The sequence below is a fragment of the Doryrhamphus excisus genome, linkage group LG1 (assembly GCF_037039965.1).
Source record: "Doryrhamphus excisus strain RoL-2023G ecotype Guam linkage group LG1, RoL_Dexc_Guam_v1.1, whole genome shotgun sequence".
Classification (NCBI taxonomy): domain Eukaryota; kingdom Metazoa; phylum Chordata; class Actinopteri; order Syngnathiformes; family Syngnathidae; genus Doryrhamphus; species Doryrhamphus excisus.
In genome coordinates, this window is record NC_136357.1 from 6,726,370 (window position 1) to 6,745,021 (window position 18,652).

General features: G+C 40.9%; 2 protein-coding genes across 2 annotated transcripts; both read left to right on the forward strand.

Moving 5' to 3' along the window:
* Positions 1-1,053: 1,053 nt before the first annotated feature.
* kbtbd4 (kelch repeat and BTB (POZ) domain containing 4) lies at positions 1,054-8,244 on the forward strand. Its single transcript, XM_058076491.2, has 5 exons — positions 1,054-1,144; positions 2,034-2,499; positions 2,587-2,728; positions 2,803-2,909; positions 4,941-8,244. The coding sequence occupies exons 1-5, from the start codon at positions 1,122-1,124 to the stop codon at positions 5,799-5,801; spliced, it is 1,599 nt and encodes a 532-aa protein (XP_057932474.2). The 5' UTR covers positions 1,054-1,121; the 3' UTR covers positions 5,802-8,244.
* A 613-nt stretch (positions 8,245-8,857) lies between these two features.
* Positions 8,858-18,647, forward strand: rapsn (receptor-associated protein of the synapse, 43kD). The gene is made up of 8 exons (XM_058076331.2): positions 8,858-9,463; positions 9,693-10,031; positions 12,235-12,393; positions 14,811-14,909; positions 15,821-15,943; positions 16,653-16,706; positions 16,784-16,983; positions 17,049-18,647. The coding sequence occupies exons 1-8, from the start codon at positions 9,239-9,241 to the stop codon at positions 17,119-17,121; spliced, it is 1,272 nt and encodes a 423-aa protein (XP_057932314.2). The 5' UTR covers positions 8,858-9,238; the 3' UTR covers positions 17,122-18,647.
* Positions 18,648-18,652: the final 5 nt, after the last annotated feature.

Below are 18,652 nucleotides of genomic sequence, written 5' to 3' on the forward strand. Positions count from 1 at the left end.
CTGTGAGGTCTGCATGCTAACCACTAGACCGCCGTGCCGCCCTTAGTTAATATTGTCCTCATTTATTTCCAAATATTCATATATAATTATTCAAAATGAATGTTAAACATAAGCATTTACCTATGTTGTACATGTGACTGTTTATTAGGAAAATTCCATCTTCACAAATCCAGAGTGCAAAAAATTCACCAGTTTTCTTCTGAACTGAAGATATTATATGAATCACTGAAGCTGATAATCAAAAACAGAAAGGCAGTGAAAACTTTTCATACATTGGACAACGTTCTAAAAACAATTCATATGAAGAACAAGCTAAAGTGACATGTTTTCTATTGTTTTTATTTTTGTTGTTCTTATTTTCAAGCAATATCCCTCGCACATTCCTTTCTTTGTTATTTACTTTTTCTTATATATGTTGATATTGTTTTGTAGAATTGCACTTTTATGTTCCTGTAATTCTGCTTATACTTTGTACAATTGAAGTTTGTAATAAAATATTTAAATTAAAAAAAAACAAAAATAAAAAAAACCCACTTGTTGGGGTTGACTTGTTGTAATGCAAAAATCTGCAATTATGAGTTTAAATGTCTTTCAAACTCCTCAGCTAATTGTTATGTTAGTTAATATTGTCCTCATTTATTTCTAAATATTCATATATAATTATTCAAAATTAATTTTAAACATAAACATTTACCTATGTTGTACATATGACAACTTGTTACAGGCATTGCCTTGGACAGCTATATGTGGCGTAAACTTGCATGACCTTTGAACCCGAAAAAGTGTTGAAATGTTAAAATAAAGTCGCCCTTACTACGGTTCGGAGCTGAATAACACTGACAAGTTAACAAACTGTCAACGTTACAGGCTTTCATGAAGCTTGCCGGTGTATCATAATTTTCTTTATATGTAATCTGATAAGTAGGCGAAAATAACTTTTAAATAGAAAATAGCATGTTTGTATTTTTGACTGACGATGTATAGTGTGGCAATCCCAATTCACACTCCGTATCATATGGTGGCGCAAGTACGCTTATACCGTTTTATAAAAGAGAGAAGAAGAAGTCGCGTCAGCTGACCATCAAAAAGTTTATTTACTTCCGGTGTTTCGTTGCCATTTAATGACAAAGTACCGAAGTTCGAGGTAGGTGTAATGCTTTAGTATTAATATCCATGTATTATTGTCTGGTTTATATGCAAAACACTAGTGACTTGAAAACACGGTTGTTGCTTTTTCACCGCTATACAAAGACCTGTGCTAACGTGTGCTAACACTAGCATCTACATGACAATACAGTGCACGTTAGCATATCATAGTTGTCACTATTCGTTAGTAGAATGTCAGTTTGTATCTAATATTGTTGTTACGCATTCCGTGTTCAGCTGTGTTTTTGTTTACCTGACATTTAAGAGTTTAAAATTCCATTACAAATAAAGGACGTGTCAGCTCAAGGCAGTTTATTTGGAGCCTATATGTAGCAATGTTACAAATGTTGGCATTTGGGAAAGCTTGATAACTTTAATTATTGATAGCTCATTCGCTTCTCTACTCCTAATTTTAAACTTTGAGAAGATTTTATACTGGAAAAGAATGCCTTTGGTCCCTATTGCTTTAGGTAAGACAAAAGCTGTGATCGACCCACGGACAACCGTACTACAAATATACTATGTAAAATCGGTTTTAAATGGCACCAGAGTAACCATTTACATGTTTTTGATAATTAAAAAGTCCAGGGAAGTGTTATATTTTCCATGTAGAGTATCCCTAATAATGCACGATGCTGTGTATTGCATTTCACCCCACAATAACCACAATGCAAACGCGACAATGTAGGATTTCCGGGCAAAATAAAGTACATTTCGGACAAATCAATTTTCGTATTCAGATAGATATTAAAGTCAAAGAATATTCCATGTACCTTTTATCTTCCTCCATAGCGCTGGTCCATGAGTTTGAAAAGCTTAAACATGTATACATACATGTGTACCTACCAAACACCTGATATGTGTATTGATGTTGTTTTTTGCCCCAGCCCGGCATCAAAGATGGAGTCCAGCGAGGAGGGGGGCCTCAGTGTCGGCGGAGAGGAGAACTATTTCCAAGGCTACACCTTCACCGACCGCTCCCACTCCAGCCGTGTGGTTAAGAGCATCATGGATTTGTGTTTGGAAGACGGCCTGTTTGCTGATGTCACCGTCACAGTGGACAGCAAAGAGTTCCACTTACACCGACTCGTGCTGTCAGCTCAGAGCAGTTTCTTCCGATCCATGTTCACCTCCAACCTCAAAGAGTCACACAACCGTGCAATTGAACTGAAGGATGTAAGCGCCGCTGTCTTCCAGCTGCTGATTGACTACATCTACCATGGCACCATTAAACTGAGGGTGGAAGAGCTGCAGGACACCTATGAGATGGCAGACATGTACCAGTTAACTGCTCTTTTTGAGGAATGTTCTCGCTTTCTTTCACGGACAGTGGAGGTCAAGAATTGTCTGCAGGTGAGTTGTTTTTTTTTTGTTTTTTTTTGTTACATGACTTTTGTATACTGAAGCAAGGATTTATAACGACTGTGTGTGTTTGTCCAGGTGATGTGGCTTGCAGACAGGCACAGTGACCAGGAGTTGTACACCTCTGCTAAACACTGCGCTAAAATCCACTTGTCCCAACTTCATCTAACAGAAGAATTCCTCAATTTGCCTCTCTGTTTACTCTTGGACATCATTAAAGGTAGTACTTGTTAGCTATTCTACAGTGTATCCACCGTAGAACAAATGTCTCAATTAGATGTTTTTTTTTTCCAGACGGCGTTCCAAGCTCCCAGAATCCAACTGTGGCTATTGAATCATGGATAAATCACAACAAGGTGGAAAGAGAGGAGTTTGCATGTATTCTTCAAGAAAATCTGAAGGTAGTATTTTATCATTGTCCAATCACAACTGTGTATGTACCTGTTTTTTTCAGGAGCAGTATAAAAACTGCTTTGTTGTGACATACATATAAACACTAATCACTAATCAAGTTGTACGGCAACAGTTGTAAACATCAACAGATGTAGCATCAGAAACATGATATATGTATGAACATAATAATGGCCACTAATTTCACGTTTGTATCAGTAGGTAGAAATGTAAAACAACGTAGCATTACATTGATATTTTACATTGAAAATCAACAGCTTATAGCTAACGTACCTTTTGGATATTGGCTTGCATTCATCAATCACACTCTGGTAATTGAAAGGCTATTGTCCTCCCAAACTAGGTTTATCAGAACAAAGCTACAGTGGTACACAATTGGACTTTGCCATGTCAGCTTTCATTATTCACAACTCACCGCAACAACCAGGTCCGTTTGGCAACACTCCAGCCTTTCTGAATCCGGTAAAATCCGTTTTTCAAATCATATACTGTTGCTGTTGAATTCCGGTGGAGAGCAGACACCCATCACGAGCAAACAAGTGATGCCGGGACACTGAGTGCAGGTAGGATTGCAAGGTTTATAGTGTGGTTCCAATCCTGCCTCACTCACTACTACTTCAATATCAATGCCATAGTTCAGTCTGACAGATGTCTGGCTGATCTGTGAGACGGCTTTTTAAACTTTTTAATCTCGGGAGATCTTGTGACACCCCTAGTCAACACAATATACAGTAAAGTCTTGTTATATCGATATTCTCGGGAGTCGGAAAAAATACCGATATAACCGGACTATCCATATATCCGATCCTGCGCCGAACTGCATTAAAAGTGGGCAATAATGCACTCGACATTGTTCTATAGTATAGAACAATGTCGAGCAGCTTAAATCAATCTTTGCTTAAGGATTTCAATACCAAAAAAGAACACGGCGAACGGCTGCTTCCAGTCAACTTTATTTTTCACACTTCCACCACCAGAGCACAGCACACACACCGATTCCCGCACTTCCTGGTTCACAGGTCATGCTCAACCCGCCCCACATAGCTGGCCAAACACATGCCTGCAACAGAAGAACCAACTGCGTTCGTGGTTTCTCTCGTGTATATAGATTCTATACACACGAGAGAAACCACGAACGCCAGCATGTACATATGAAAAACAGTGATTATTGCAAGCGATAAAAAGATATCTGAATACAACACAATTAAATACATGTATTTGTACACTTGTGTCTTCGTTGGAATACGTGTGTATGCTATGTCAGTTGGTTCTTCTGTTGCAGGCATGTGTTTGGCCAGCTATGTGGGGCGGGTTGAGCATGACCTGTGAACCAGGAAGTGCGGGAATCGGTGTGTGTGCTGTGGTGGTGGAAGTGTGAAAAATAAAGTTGACTGGAAGCAGCCGTTCGCCGTGTTCTTTTTTGGTATTGAAATCCTTAAGCAAAGATTGATTTAAGCTGCTTTTGTATCGATATAAGCAGACCAAATTGGCTGGCGGGAGATGAAAAGGGAATCGTAGTAACCGGATTATCATAATAACCGGGTATCGTACTAACGGAACTAATTATATCATAAAAGACTAGAAATTTGCCGGGAAATGAAAATAGTATCGTAATAAGTAGTAATTCGTTATAACCGATATCGATATAACGAGACTTTACTGTATGTGTATAATCTTATGAATGTATTTCTTTGTGGTAATGTGTTGGGCTGTTGCTTGTGTCAAACAAGCCATTATGATTTTCTGTATATATACGTATATGCGGTACAGTTGTTCCACATTTATAGCGGTTAATTGGCTCCAGACCCGACCGTGATAAATTAACTTCCTTGATACAGGATTCAATGCTAATAAATTGAATGTTTTCGTAGTTAGAGAATACACAAACTTTCTAAATACCATTTTTAACATTATTAGAGCCCTATAGATATTAAATAGTACCCCTGTTATGCCCTTTACACTCCTATTAGTCATTGTTTACACTTACCATTGCCATTGTCTTTTCCTCCGCTTGGCCACAGGAAATTGGTGAGAATGTTCACATTTACCTGATCGGTAAAGAAGACACGAGGACTCACTCCCTAGCTGTGTCGCTTCACTGCGACGAGGACGACGCCATCAGCGTTAGCGGCCAGAACAGTTTATGCCACCAGATCACTGCCGCTTGCAAGCATGGAGGTGACCTCTACGTGGTGGGCGGTTCCATCCCCCGACGCATGTGGAAGTGCAACATGCACACCATGGACTGGGAGCGTTGCGCGCCCCTTCCCAGAGACCGTCTCCACCACACTATGGTGTCGGTGTCGAGCGAGGATGCCATCTACTCACTAGGTGGTAAGACACTACAAGACACGCTCTCTAACGCCATCATCTACTACACGGTGAAGGACAACATGTGGACAGAGACCAGCCAGCTGGACACGGCGGTGTCAGGAGCTGCCGGTGTCAACTTGGGAGGTACTATCTACCTGCTTGGGGGGGAGGAGAATGACATGGACTTCTTCACCAAGCCGTCACGCCTCATTCAGTGTTTTGATACAGCGTCACAGAAGTGTCAGATGAAACCATATATGCTGCCGTTTGCCGGGTGCATGCACGCCGCCGTCCACATGGACGTCATCTTCATCGTCGGGGAAGGAGACTCGCTGGTTTGCTACAACCCTTTGTTGGAGAGCTTTACCCGCTTACGTTTCCCTGAAGCGTGGAGCTGCGTTCCTTCTCTGTGGAAAGTAGCCAGCTGCAACGGCTGCATCTACGTTTTCAGGGACAAATGTAAGAAAGGTGATGCAAACACGCTAAAGTTCAACCCGGCCACATCTGTAGTCTCTGTTATCAGAGGTATCAAGATCCTTCTAACGAACTGGCAATTCGTTTTGGCCTAACAGCTCTTCGTGTAAATACCTCCACTGAAGAACCTACATCGACATCTCATATAGAGACAGCAGTATTGCGACACGTATTAATCAGTTCATCAAGCTTCCGTATTTGTGGGAACAATGCAAGGCAAGCATGGATGAGTTTGGTGTGGAAGAACGTTTCCTTGAAACACCATTTGGAATGAAGTATAGTGTACATCGGTGATCTTGAGCTGCTTCCGTAATGTCATTTCAATTCTACACTGCCATTTCCGAACAAAAGCACCTTATTAATGCAGCAGGTTTCGAACCACTCTCTTTTATACATTTGTGACGTAAGGACATCTCCCGTCTAAGGAAGAAACCTTAAACCAAGCTAAAACTGATCTTCCATAACCAGCTGTGTTGGAAAAAAAAGAGGAATCGCGGACACAGAGGGATGATGACACGTAAAGTATGATGTATGTTGTTTATAGTAGTATAATAAGCAATATGTCTGGACTAATACTACTACTGTAACTCCCTCTAATATTCCTCCTATTAATAATAATGATTGACGCCAATCCGTTTCAGGATGATGTTCAGTTTTTCCTACAGGAAATATACATTATAATACAGTGAATATTTTTAAGTAACATTTTAACATTCTTACCCATCATGCAAGTGTTAAAATAAGTTTGCCGCTGCTCCTTTTGAGGCATAAAAAGACAAAACTTTAATGGCAACTGACGATGGGGATTACCGCGTTTTTAATATTCTTAGTTGTCCTGCTAGTGTAAAAGTAACTTATACACTATAAAATGTAAAAAAAAAAAAAAAACTTTGACAAGTGTGTAATGGACAAAAGTATTGGGACACCACTGGAGTCTTCCTACTTTGAGGTCAATGACTCCATATATCTTCTCACACGCCTTCTTGAGGATGGCCCTTCTTTTGGAATAATCCATCCATATATTTTCTGTGTCGCTTATCCTCACTAGGGTTGGGGGGTATGCTGGAGCCTATCCCAGTTGTCTGTCTTCGGGCGAGAGGCAGGGTACACACTGGACTGGTCGCCAGCCAATCACAGGGCACATATAGACAAACAACCATTCACACTCACATTCATACCTATGGACAATTTGGAGTCGCCAATTAACCTAGCATGTTTTTGGAATGTGGGATTCCCAAGTGGAGAATCAAACTTCCCAAATTCCTGACTGTGTGGCCAACATGCGAACCACTCGAAGAAAAAAAAAACATTTATTCTGACTGAACTTTTGACTGACTGAGGCCTTGCGAGGTACTTTACTGTGACCAACATTAAGGTTAACAGTTTTTTTACACTATACCAGCAAAACAGCCTTATTTACTTGTGCATGCCATTTCAGTCTCTTCACGGTTCACGCATTTACAGTCCTCTGCTCTCTGTATTGCACACACAATAATAATAATAATAATAATACATTTTATTTGTATAGCGCTTTTCAAAATACTCAAAGACACTTTACAGAAGAGTGATTTTGAATAAAGCAAGTAAACAGAATAGAAGACAACACCAAAATACAGCATTCATTGGTTAATACACAGTTAAAACATGAGTAAAAGCGGGGCGGGGCACAGCAGTCAGAAAGTTAGACATTAAAAACAGATTTAAAGAGGTGGGTTTTGAGTTGTTTTTTGAAGGTGGGAAGGTCAGGGAAAGCACGGATCGAATGGGGCAAAGAGTTCCAGAGGGTTGGGGGCAGCGATGGAGAAGTAAATGGTGCAATCACATTAATTATGTTCAACAGTGGCCTTTTATTGTGGCCAACCTAAGGCACACTTGTGATTTGTGAAGAATATTTGACAAAAAAAAATTTCCCGTTTTTTTTTTTTTGTTGAGTTTATATGACATGATATGATATTTATTTGACCAACTGTCTTATGGGTTATGTCTTTGTGGATTATTTTAGAGTCTATCGATTTCTCAAAGACTGACACTGCAAACCTTTGTAGAAAGTCTTCCCGGAAAGGCAGAAACTGCAATAGCTGCAAAGGGAGCGGGACCAATTCCATAATTCTTCCATTTTTTTGTAAGTGTAGATGTAATGGCAAGGTGTCCCAATAGTTTTTCCACATCCAGTATTTACTAAGCAGTTTTGTTGCCATAATCAACGTAAAAGCAGGCTGTTTGCATTACCTCTGGTCTTATTATTGGTTGTGTTAGTTGAGACGTCATCTAATGTGTGCGAAGCCATAAACCAGGGGTGTCTAAAGTGACACCATCGATAAACGCCACGGCATGTTTAGTCCCAACACGCATGAATAAAATAAGTATAACCATTTAACTTAACAGCATATGTTAATGAAGTGTGTTCCATAGGATCAGTATCCTCAGGTGTTCAATGTTGTTGCCGTTTTCTAACTTTCACATGTTCTTGTCTTAAAATCTGTATTTTTGGATGTAAAATGTACTTGTTTCTTGGCAAATATATGATTGTCGCTACTAGTTTTTTTGTGGCCTTGTTTGCATTAAGTTAGCGACTGCTACATTTGTGAAGTGAGAAGTTGTAGACGCTTGTTTGTGTCCTTGGTGGACAAAAATGGAGTTGAAGGAGAAAAAGCTACTACTACTTTGATCCCATTGATGTGTTGCAGGAGACTGTGCAGCTGAAACCCAAGCCCCGGTTACATGTCAGACTTTGTGAACTATTCTAAGCGTCAGTTGCTGACGCTGAGATGAGTGGTGGTGGGGTTTTCTGGGAGCACATATGCGACTCCATATACTAAGAAATCACGATCGGAACCCAAAGCCGCCGAGGTCGCCGTCTTCCGCCGTCTTTGCATGATCCATCGCTACCCAACAATGTGGTTGTTGTTTGTACTCGTGCAAGGTTGAGGTGATGTTAAATGGGTGGCCAAGATGAGGAATTAGTGCGAAGGTGGATCGCTAGAAGCTCTACTGACCTTGGGGCTGCTTGCTGAGGACAGAGCAGAATTCCTGAAGGGACACATGGTTTGGAGTGACAAGGCCATCTGCTGTAGCGCCAGCACTACGAGGAAGGTGGAGGGGGGGGGTTGGACAGAGGGGTGCTGAGAATTCCTGTGGCTTGGGGTGTGGAGGGAGTAGATATTCTTGGATATTGCTGCTAGCGCTCTGCTACGAAACGTGTTTCTTTGGCGGTTTTCAGTCGCAAATATGAGGAAGAACTTTGAAATGTTACATGCCGAGGGGGGGTTATTCCACGGTTAAATGGGGGAAGATATTTTCCCAGCTCTTCGCTTTACTACAAAGTCACTGGTGATAATGGTCTTGGTGGGTCGGCGCTCGACTTTGTTGGATCCGGTTTCCTTTCAGCCCAGCCGGAGCTGAGAGACCTGGATGTGCTGGGCCTTCTGGCAGCGACCTCTCAGGGGATCATCTTCAAGGGATCTTCTTCTGTGTTTTGCATGGCAGAGATCTGCTTTCCTGCTGCCCCGCTAAAGTCGCATGGCCTAAACGAATGAATATTTTTATGAGGCACCTCGGAGCAGAGATGGGCCAGGACCAAACCAAGCAGCAGATCGAGAAGGGCCTGAGGTTGTACCAATCCAACCAGACTGATAAAGCTCTGCAAGTGTGGACAAAAGTGTTGGAGAAGACCTCAGATCCTGGTGGAAAGTTTCGCGTTTTGGGATGCTTGATCACGGCTCACTCGGAAATGGGGAAATATAAAGATATGCTCAAGGTAAGACTCCAAAGTATCACCTTGATTCATTTGGACTCATTTTCTTGTCTTGCATAATTATAATTTTCAATAACGATAAGTGGTCAAAGGTTGCCTCCTTAGTAGAACTTCCATGTGTGGATCGTGCAGAGTAAATAGGTGTCATGCAATCCGAGAGTCATGTTGACATAATCAGCAGCACTTCTCTCCACACTGAGCAATTCATGCAGCTTCATCCCTCTTTTTGCAGTACGCCTTGGATCAAATCGACACGGCCAGAGAAATGGAGGACCCCGACTACCTGACCGAGGGTTATCTGAACTTGGCGCGCAGCAACGAGAAGCTGTGCGACTTCCACAAAACGGTATCCTATTGTAAGACCTGCTTAAACATGCAGGGCACCACTGTCAGTCTGCAGCTCAACGGTCAGGTATGTCTCAGCATGGGCAACGCCTTCCTGGGCCTCAGCCTCTTCCAGCAAGCTTTGGAGAGCTACGAGAAGGCCCTCCGCTATGCGCACAACAATGACGATAAGATGCTGGAGTGCAGAGTCTGCTGCAGTCTGGGAAACATCTACATTCATCTGAAGGTGACTATCAGATTTTACTGAAAAATTGTGAATTGAAGGGGAAATGCATCACATATGGCTACCATACAAAAATGCTGGAAAGGGGGGGGGGTCCAAATGGCTACAGCTTTTTTTTTGTTTTGCATCCCACAGCATAATCCCAAACTTTTTTTTACTTGGATTGGATTGGGCTTAGCATGTTTTATAACTATATAAAATATAAGTGGCATTTGAATGCTTTAATTGTTCTGTATGTGGCCCTCCTTGGAAAACATTTGGACCCCCCCCCCTTGCTTAGACATTTAGTAAACGCTACGACCTCCTCGCCATGCAATGACTATGTCTTAAGTCAAACCCAATCTGTTCCTTGATGCTGGTTGACCTGGGATTTGTTTGGATTTTACTACAAGAAATCATAGTAGTAGTAATAGTCTGTTCCAGTGTCAAAATGTTGTTTACTAACCCTAATTCAGAATTTCAAGCTTGGAAATGTTTTTATTTATCACTATTCTTTTTCTAAAAATGATATAGATTGGACTCTGTGATGCTTTTTCAATTATATTTCAATTAATGTAAAATGTAATTAAAAATAATGTTAATGTAAAATGTATTTAATTTAATTTATTATATTTAAAGACATTCTCTGGGTACTTTGGTTTCCTCCCACATTCCAAAAACATGCTAGGTTAATTGGCGACTCCAAATTGTCCATGGGTATGAATGTGAGTGTGAATGGTTGTTTGTCTATATGTGCCCTGTGATTGGCTGGCCACCAGTCCAGGGTGTACCCCGCCTCTCACCCGAAAACAGTTGGGATAGGCTCCAGTACCCCCCGCAACCCTCGTGAGGATAGGCGATTGAAAATGAATGAATATTTAATGAAAGCATTTTCATTCACTTTCTTTCAATGAGAGTTACCTATTTTGCTGATTGGTTTCATTGACTGCTAAATAGCCCACCATGGGGCCAAGTTGTTATTTGATAGGAAGGAAATTAGAGAATTTGATCTTGTGATCTCTTGGTCTCATGTACGGCAAGTCGGCATCAACAATAAGTTCAATTTATTCATAATTTAGAGTTACTTTTTGCATAGTTTTCTACATTCATTAATTCATTTTCTACTGCTTATCCTCACGAGGGTCGCAGGGGGTATGCTGGAGCCTATCCCTGCTGTCTTCGGGCGAGAAGCGGGGTACACCCTGGACTGGTGGCCAGCCAATCACAGGGCACATATAGACAAACAACCATTCACACTCACATTCATACCTATGGACAATTTGGAGTCGCCAATTAACCTAGCATGTTTTTGGAATGTGGGAGGAAACCGGAGTACCCGGAAAAAAACCCATGCATGCACGGGGAGAACATGCAAATTCCACACAGAGGTGGCCGAGGGTGGAATTGAACCCTGGTCTTTTCTACATGTAAAACACTAATTATTAGTTATCAAATGTAACTTTTACGGTTCATTTTTCTTCTGACCAATAAAACACTCCCTATTTAGATTTATACTTATCATGCAAGTGTAAAAAGTTAACCACTGCAAGACGTACTATAGTGCTGAACCAGTGTTAGTATTAGGAGGTATAACAATAAAAACACTCTTAGGTGTATTGTGCATTATGCATATCAATGTCTAGCATTCATACTTATCACATAAGTGTAAAAAAAAACACTCACACTCACGAGTTAACTCTCATCACGTGACATGACACCGATTACAACTAAATATGGACTTTCCAGTTTGCGTTATGCAAGAGTTAGCGTAATAGCTCACCTGAATGTGCCGCATCTGAGCCCGCTGTTGCCATTACTTGGCAGAGTGACCGCAGTTCTTTCATCAAACGTGAAACAGCAGCAGCCCACTGACATTGTGTTGCACGTGTGACTCCATTGTGCAATCGCTCATGTTTATTTGCAGAGCATGATAACACTGCCAAGCATCCAAACAAACGAGCGTTAGCTCATGGAGTAGTGGGCATTGTCAGTCATGGCGGCCTGCTCTGGTAAGGGGGGGGGGGTGATAGCGTACCCTTGACATCAGAGATTTGTAAAAGTAATCCCCCTAGCTTCCCGTGGAGGATTGGTTTCAATGGCATTGTGACCAGGTGGTATGTGGAGAATGTACTCACGTTATTTTATGCATGCATTTAAAAAAAATATTTTGATGCTTCCATGTTTACTTCTCAAGCAAAAACACCACTTGCGTCGGTCTCGTTCACAGGACTACGAGAAAGCCCTGTTTTTTCCCTGCAAAGCGGCCGAGCTGGTCAACGACTACGGCAAAGGCTGGAGCCTTAAGTATCGAGCCATGAGCCAGTACCACATGTCCGTAGCCTACAGGAAGCTGGAGCGCCTGCCAGACGCCATGGAATGCTGCGAGGTAAGCGCGTACGGACAATAACGGATGTCTTTGGGGCGTCCTGATGTCAGAGCTGTAGATACAGTAGACAGGTGCTAGCGCCAGTTGTTCCCTTGTTCTGGACCTTAGACCTGGACCAAAATATGCCTACAGAGGCTCTGCTTTTAAGTGTTAATGAAGGGGGGGGAGCTGTAGTCTCCGCTCTCTGTTCTAATTATGTACTGGTGGGGGAGGTGCTGAAAAATAACTCTGTCATTGCTTTGGCGTGCAAAAGTCTGGTAACAAGATAGCATTACATTTGCCAAATGCATTCAGACAAACAATTTCCACTTCCTGTCGTCTATAGAAGAGGATGTACCTCACTGGGCTGGGGGCTATACTGCGTATTTTGGTATTGATCTGACACCAAGTAAATACACTCTGTGTGTACGCTAGCAGCCCCGCCTCCACCCACCGAAACAAAGACACTGTATGACTAACAAAAAGGTTCACTACGTTCATACTGTTGTTCTATGGAACTAACGCAAGTGATTGAACGCTCTTCCTGTCTGTTTGGAGGCAAGAGATGAGGATCATCCATTCATTCATTCATTTTCTACCGCTTTTCCGTACGAGTGTCGCGGGGGTGCAAGAGCCTATCCCAGCTGTCTTCGGGTGAGAGGCAGGGTACACCCTGGACTGGTGGCCAGCCAATCACAGGGCACATATAGACAAACAACCATTCACACTCACATTCATTCCTATGGACAATTTGGAGTCGCCAATTAACCTAGCATGTTTTTGGAATGTGGGAGGAAACCGGAGTACCCGGAGAAAACCCACGCATGCACGGGGAGAACATGCAAACTCCACACAGAGAGATGGCCGAGGGTGGAATTGAACCCTGGTCTCCTAGCTGTGAGGTCACTAGACCGCCGTGCCGCCCGAGGATCATCCAACTCATTTTAATTTATTATAGTCCATGTCCGAGTTCCCATGACCGTGTATGTTCTATTCTAGCACATAATCTTGTCACACAAAAACGGAAGAACGGATGCTCTTTGGCTCTCAAACTTCGGGACCGGTACTTGCAACTTTCACACAAACACTCAAACAATACGGAGTACTTGTGAATGCCTCATCGGTGCTTATTCAGGAGGAATAAAGGAGAAAGATACAGAGTTGTTAATTGTTCTCTGTATGTCCTACGAACAAATAAAACACCTACACACATAATAATGTTTAAAGGGGACCTATTATACAAATGTTTGGTGCTCTGTATAGAGTTGCAGACTCCTATAGAGCAGCTACACACAATAACCCACACAGAAAGCTTTCTAGATCTTCCAGTTTCCGACCCAAAAAGTTTGTTTAATTTACTCCTTCCTGTAGATACACCCCCTCTGCTGCGATTGGTGACACTCCCAAACGCTCCCGAGGACTTCCCGATACGGAGGGTCACGTTTACTGAGCGCAGGCAATCTGCAGCCCATATAAGGAAGTTCAGATCGTATTGACTCAGTTGAACTAGGTCTAATCTGTAAAACCGGGTGTGCAGACCCATCCAAAACGTCTTATCTTATTATCTGACGCTAAGGCATTGTTCAAGCACTCCCGAGGACTTCCCAATATGTAGGGTCACGTTTAATGAGCGCAAACCTTATTATCTGACGCTAACTCTAACAGAACTACAATCCATTCTTCACAGAGACAGTAGTGCTTTGTTTGGTCACTGTTTGGAAATACGGTAACAAGACGGTGTTTTTGGTAATAATACTTGTTGAGATCCAAATGTATTCCCTTTGATTACATACAATTATACAAGCAAAATATAGAAAATAAGTATTGGCTCTCATTCAAATCCTTTGACTTATATCCCTCCAAAAAAGTGAGATATTTGTGAAAATAAACATAGAAGAGAAGTAAAAAAATATCAATATAATTTTTCCAGTATCCATCCGATACTAATAATACCCTTGGTTAGATTAGATTCAACTTTATTGTTATTGCTCATGTCACAGGTACAGGGCAACAAAATGCAGTTAGCATCCAACCAGAAGTGCAATTTTATAAGTACCTTAGTAGTAAGTAAATGTAGAAAAAATGGACAGATCTATGTAAAAAAAACTATAACAGGCTATGACTATAATACAGTGAGGATATGTACAGGGATATAAATGACTATAATATGGCTATTGCAGATTATACAGATTATAAACAGTATGCACAGTATGGATGTGACAATGTATAATAACAGTAATTTGTACAGTATTGCAATGAAGTGACTAGAGTATGGCTATTGGTATTGTAAGTGTTGATATTTGAATCCATTTAATACGACAAAAACGTTTTAATGTGTGTATCCGAATGTTATTCATTCAGGGGATCTCAGGGGTCCCTTGTGTTTTTTATGTGTATCATCTTTTTATGTTTTACTCCTGTTTTATGTCCTTCAACAGGAGTCTATGAAAATCGCCCTCCAGCATGGTGACCGTCCTCTGCAGGCCCTGTGCTTGCTAAACTTTGCAGACATACACCGCTACAGGCGGGACTTTGATGTAAGGAGAAAAGTTCCTATTTGTTCTCCTACTTATATTAGCTTTTTTTTTTTTTTTTTTCCTTTATTTGGGCAAATATATGAATCATAACAGTGCATTTCTTACATCAATCAAAATATAACTTTCCATTATTTACATTTGTATTCAACTATCTGATCCCAAGCCCAAAAGGAGTAGGCTGAAGCAAAAGCTTATAAATGCCTACCCCTTTTTGCAAGATATAATCATGTTCATGCCATTGTCTTGTTTCCGCTGTTATTATTATCATTGAAATATTTTTATTATTATCATTATTGTTATAATCTTTATCATTATTACCATCATTATAATCATCATTAATATTACCATTTTCATCATTATAGTTAACAATTTTGTGATTTTTTATTTTTAATTATTTAATTTTACAGACTTCATTGCTTCTTGTACAGTGTAGAAATTGTATCTGTTATTTTCTGAAATCTTATTTCAGAATTTATTAGCCCACTTTTTTGTGACATTTACTTATTTTCTGGATTGCATGTGTCTAATCTTATGCATTAAAAAACAAGAACTTGAGACTGTGTCTGGACAGGTGACCAATCCAAACATCAGTTTCTTCTTGTTAAACCCTACCTGAGGTTTTTAGTTTGTGTGTGTCTAGTCTTGTGCATTAGGAAGCAAGGTTTTAGGTCTGTGCTCAAACCAATTTTTGAGGCAATGATGTCTTGCTGTCCATTATTACTATTTTTTGTAAAGTAATAATTAATAATAATTAATGATAATAATAATAATAATTACTAGCTTACATGACACCAGCCATTGCTTTTAATGTGTTTTAGCCTGGGCTTTTATTCTGCGTCTAGTTTTACATAAATACAAATTTGCTTTGCTTTGCAACTGATTTTGATCGTTTTTTTTACGTTCTCTTTCAGAAAGCATTCCCTCGTTACGAATCTGCGTTAGGCATCATGACAGAGATTGGGAATCGTCTTGGACAAGGTCATGTTCACCTGGCTGTCGCAAAGTGTTGGCTTCTGCTCAAGGAATATGATAAGGTGCCTTTGTGACAACACTTTGTTTACATACACATTCATATTACAGTAAAAGTGGGTCATTTCTTACAGTGGATTCACACACACTCAAAATTAGAGATGCTTGATATTGGCTTGTGCTGCACGGCGGATGAGTGGTTAGAGACTCGAGTTCAATTCCAATAACTTTTTACACTTGCATGATAAGTATATATCTAAATAGAGAGTGTTTTATTGGTCAGAACAAAACTGAACCGTACAAACATCCCAAAAGTTACACTTGAGAAATAATTATCGTTTTACATATAGAAAGCAGACCTCACAGCTAGGAGACCAGGGTTCAATTCCAACTTCGGCCATCCCTGTGTGGAGTTTGCATGTTCTCCCCGTGCATGCGTGGGTTTTCTGCAGTTTCCTCCCACATTCCAAAAAAAAGGTAGCTTAATTGGCGACTCCAAATTGTCCATAGGTATGAATGTGAGTGTGAATGGTTGTTTGTCTATATGTGCCCTGTGATTGGCTGGCGACCAGTCAGCGGTGTACCACGCCTCTCGCCTGAAGACAGCTGGAATAGGCTCCAGCACCCCCCCCCCGCGTCCCTCATGAGGATAAGCGGTAGAAATTGAATGAATGAATGAATGAATGATATTGGCTTTGTTATCGCTATATGGGACATTTCTGATATTGATATCAATTCTTATAATTCATATTTGTGCCATGTTTTATTCCCCAGGCTATTGATTCGTTAGAGCGAGCACAGGCGCTGGCAGATGGAATGGGAAACAAGGTTGGTGAAGTTCCTCCCAAATGTTGTGGTGCACACGTTCCCCCTCACATATCATTACTTTGTATGCGTGTCTCCAGCTGTGCACACTGAAGGCCCACTGTTTGAGGGAAGGCATCTACAGGAGCCAAGGGAAGCAGGAGGAGCTACGAGAGCAGGTGGTGAAGTTCCTGCAGTGTGTGGAGGAGCTGGAGCTCTACTGCGGCATGTGTGGCGAGTCCATCGGGGACAGGGACCAAAAGCTGCAGGCCTTACCCTGTTCCCATATTTTCCACCTCAAGTGAGTTCACATTGGTCTTGTTTGTTTTTTTTTTAGGTCTGATTCTAAATGATATCTTCTTTAAGGTGTCTGCAGACTAACGGGACAAAAGGTTGTCCCAAGTGTTTCAAGAACTCCATGAAGCCTGGGTTTGTGTGATTGTGCCCATCGATTGTGTCCAAACATGGCGACTTGATGCCTGACTGGCTGCTGACTGGTCTAAATGAAGCGGGGAGCGGCCTCGGGAAGTGGTGAAGTGTTTGAGGAGGGTCCCACATGCTGTCAGGTGAGAGAAGGATGCTGAACTGAAGCAGGAGTCCTCACTTCTGAGGACACCTGAAGGTATGTTCTTTACTGACATCAGCCTGGGAGAGACTGAGGAAGACAGTGGAGGTTAAAGTACAGGCTGAAATAGCCTCACTGTGTTAACTATTCTATGCAATATTACTGTATTATAAGAGGATGAGATTTCTTTATTTACACCTTTTTATGCATATTATGTTTTCTTTTTATTTTCTTCTTGTACATACTGTACTATCATGTAGTAGTGGAAAAACTTAACCAGACTCTCATGTCTTTACTGTTTTTTTCTCCGTATTTATTGAGATGAGGAACCGACACACATTGAGGTCTTCATAGAAATTCCTTGTTCTCTTTTCCACATCAGCAGTTAAGGACGCCGATTGTTTAATAGGAAATCTACCGGGTCGGTCGCTTTACTGTGGGTTTTTTAATTTGTAAATAGTTATCAATTGATTTGAAAAGATGTGAGAAGCTTTAGAATGAAGGACTCTGCATGTCAGATGTTGCATGCTTCGTTGACTATAGAACACCAAGAAATTACAATGAATAATCCAAATCTCTGTAGTGGGTTTATTTACTTGAGCATTTGCATTTAATTATGTTTAGCTGATCTAAAACTCCTTATGTATTTATTTTTTTTCCACATTGTAATTGGATGAAATATTAGAAACACAATGCATTGTCATTTTACACCACTGCAGACTACAATTATTATTATAAACCTAAAATTCTGTACAATATCTTTGCAAAGGTAATGTTTTTGATGCAGCTCCTGAATTGGAGACGATTATTGTACTGGGGTAGCTAATGTGTACTTTTGGGGTTTGTTTGCATTGCTTTCAAACAGATGAATTCTATTGATGCCCCGTTACAAAACATGATACATTGTTTGAAATAAACCAAACCACTTCAGTGTAAGAATAAATAAACTACCTCTACATGCTGTCATGTTAAAATGTGCATCACATATCCAGAATCATCATCATAATCTCAGTGATACTGGAATAACTCCCGGTACTTAGAAATTAAAGGATTTAAACACATTTTGACACTAGCAGGGTTTTTCAAAGTGTGACGTGACCTTCCTTGGAGGCACCAGTAGACATCATTGAATGCACAGAAAAAGAATTTCAGTCTGGGGTAGGCGGGGAAACTCCCCAGAACACTTTTCTGGGGGGGCATGGAGGCCCCAAACGTGTCGTACCACACTGAACAGCCCTGTTGAAAAGGTACAACTGGTATTAGGAACTCTACCATTGCGGTACAATGTGTTGCGTACATTACCTGTCTGCCTCTCTAATGTGCTACATTGTGTTCATGTGTATGAATGCATTCAGTTGTCCAGTGCAATGTATCTTGTTTACAAAATAAATGATGAAAAAAATGA

What these genes read in the sequence shown, in the direction of transcription:
- rapsn (XM_058076331.2), top strand. Translation starts at nt 9,239, where the DNA reads ATGAATATTTTTATGAGGCACCTCGGAGCAGAGATGGGCCAGGACCAA. An exon ending in CAGATGGAATGGGAAACAAG is followed by an intron (nt 16,707 to 16,783) that starts GTTGGTGAAGTT and finishes GCGTGTCTCCAG; the next exon opens with CTGTGCACACTGAAGGCCCA. An exon ending in TCCCATATTTTCCACCTCAA is followed by an intron (nt 16,984 to 17,048) that starts GTGAGTTCACAT and finishes ATCTTCTTTAAG; the next exon opens with GTGTCTGCAGACTAACGGGA.
- kbtbd4 (XM_058076491.2), top strand. Translation starts at nt 1,122, where the DNA reads ATGACAAAGTACCGAAGTTCGAG. An exon ending in AGGTCAAGAATTGTCTGCAG is followed by an intron (nt 2,500 to 2,586) that starts GTGAGTTGTTTT and finishes GTGTTTGTCCAG; the next exon opens with GTGATGTGGCTTGCAGACAG. An exon ending in TTCTTCAAGAAAATCTGAAG is followed by an intron (nt 2,910 to 4,940) that starts GTAGTATTTTAT and finishes GCTTGGCCACAG; the next exon opens with GAAATTGGTGAGAATGTTCA.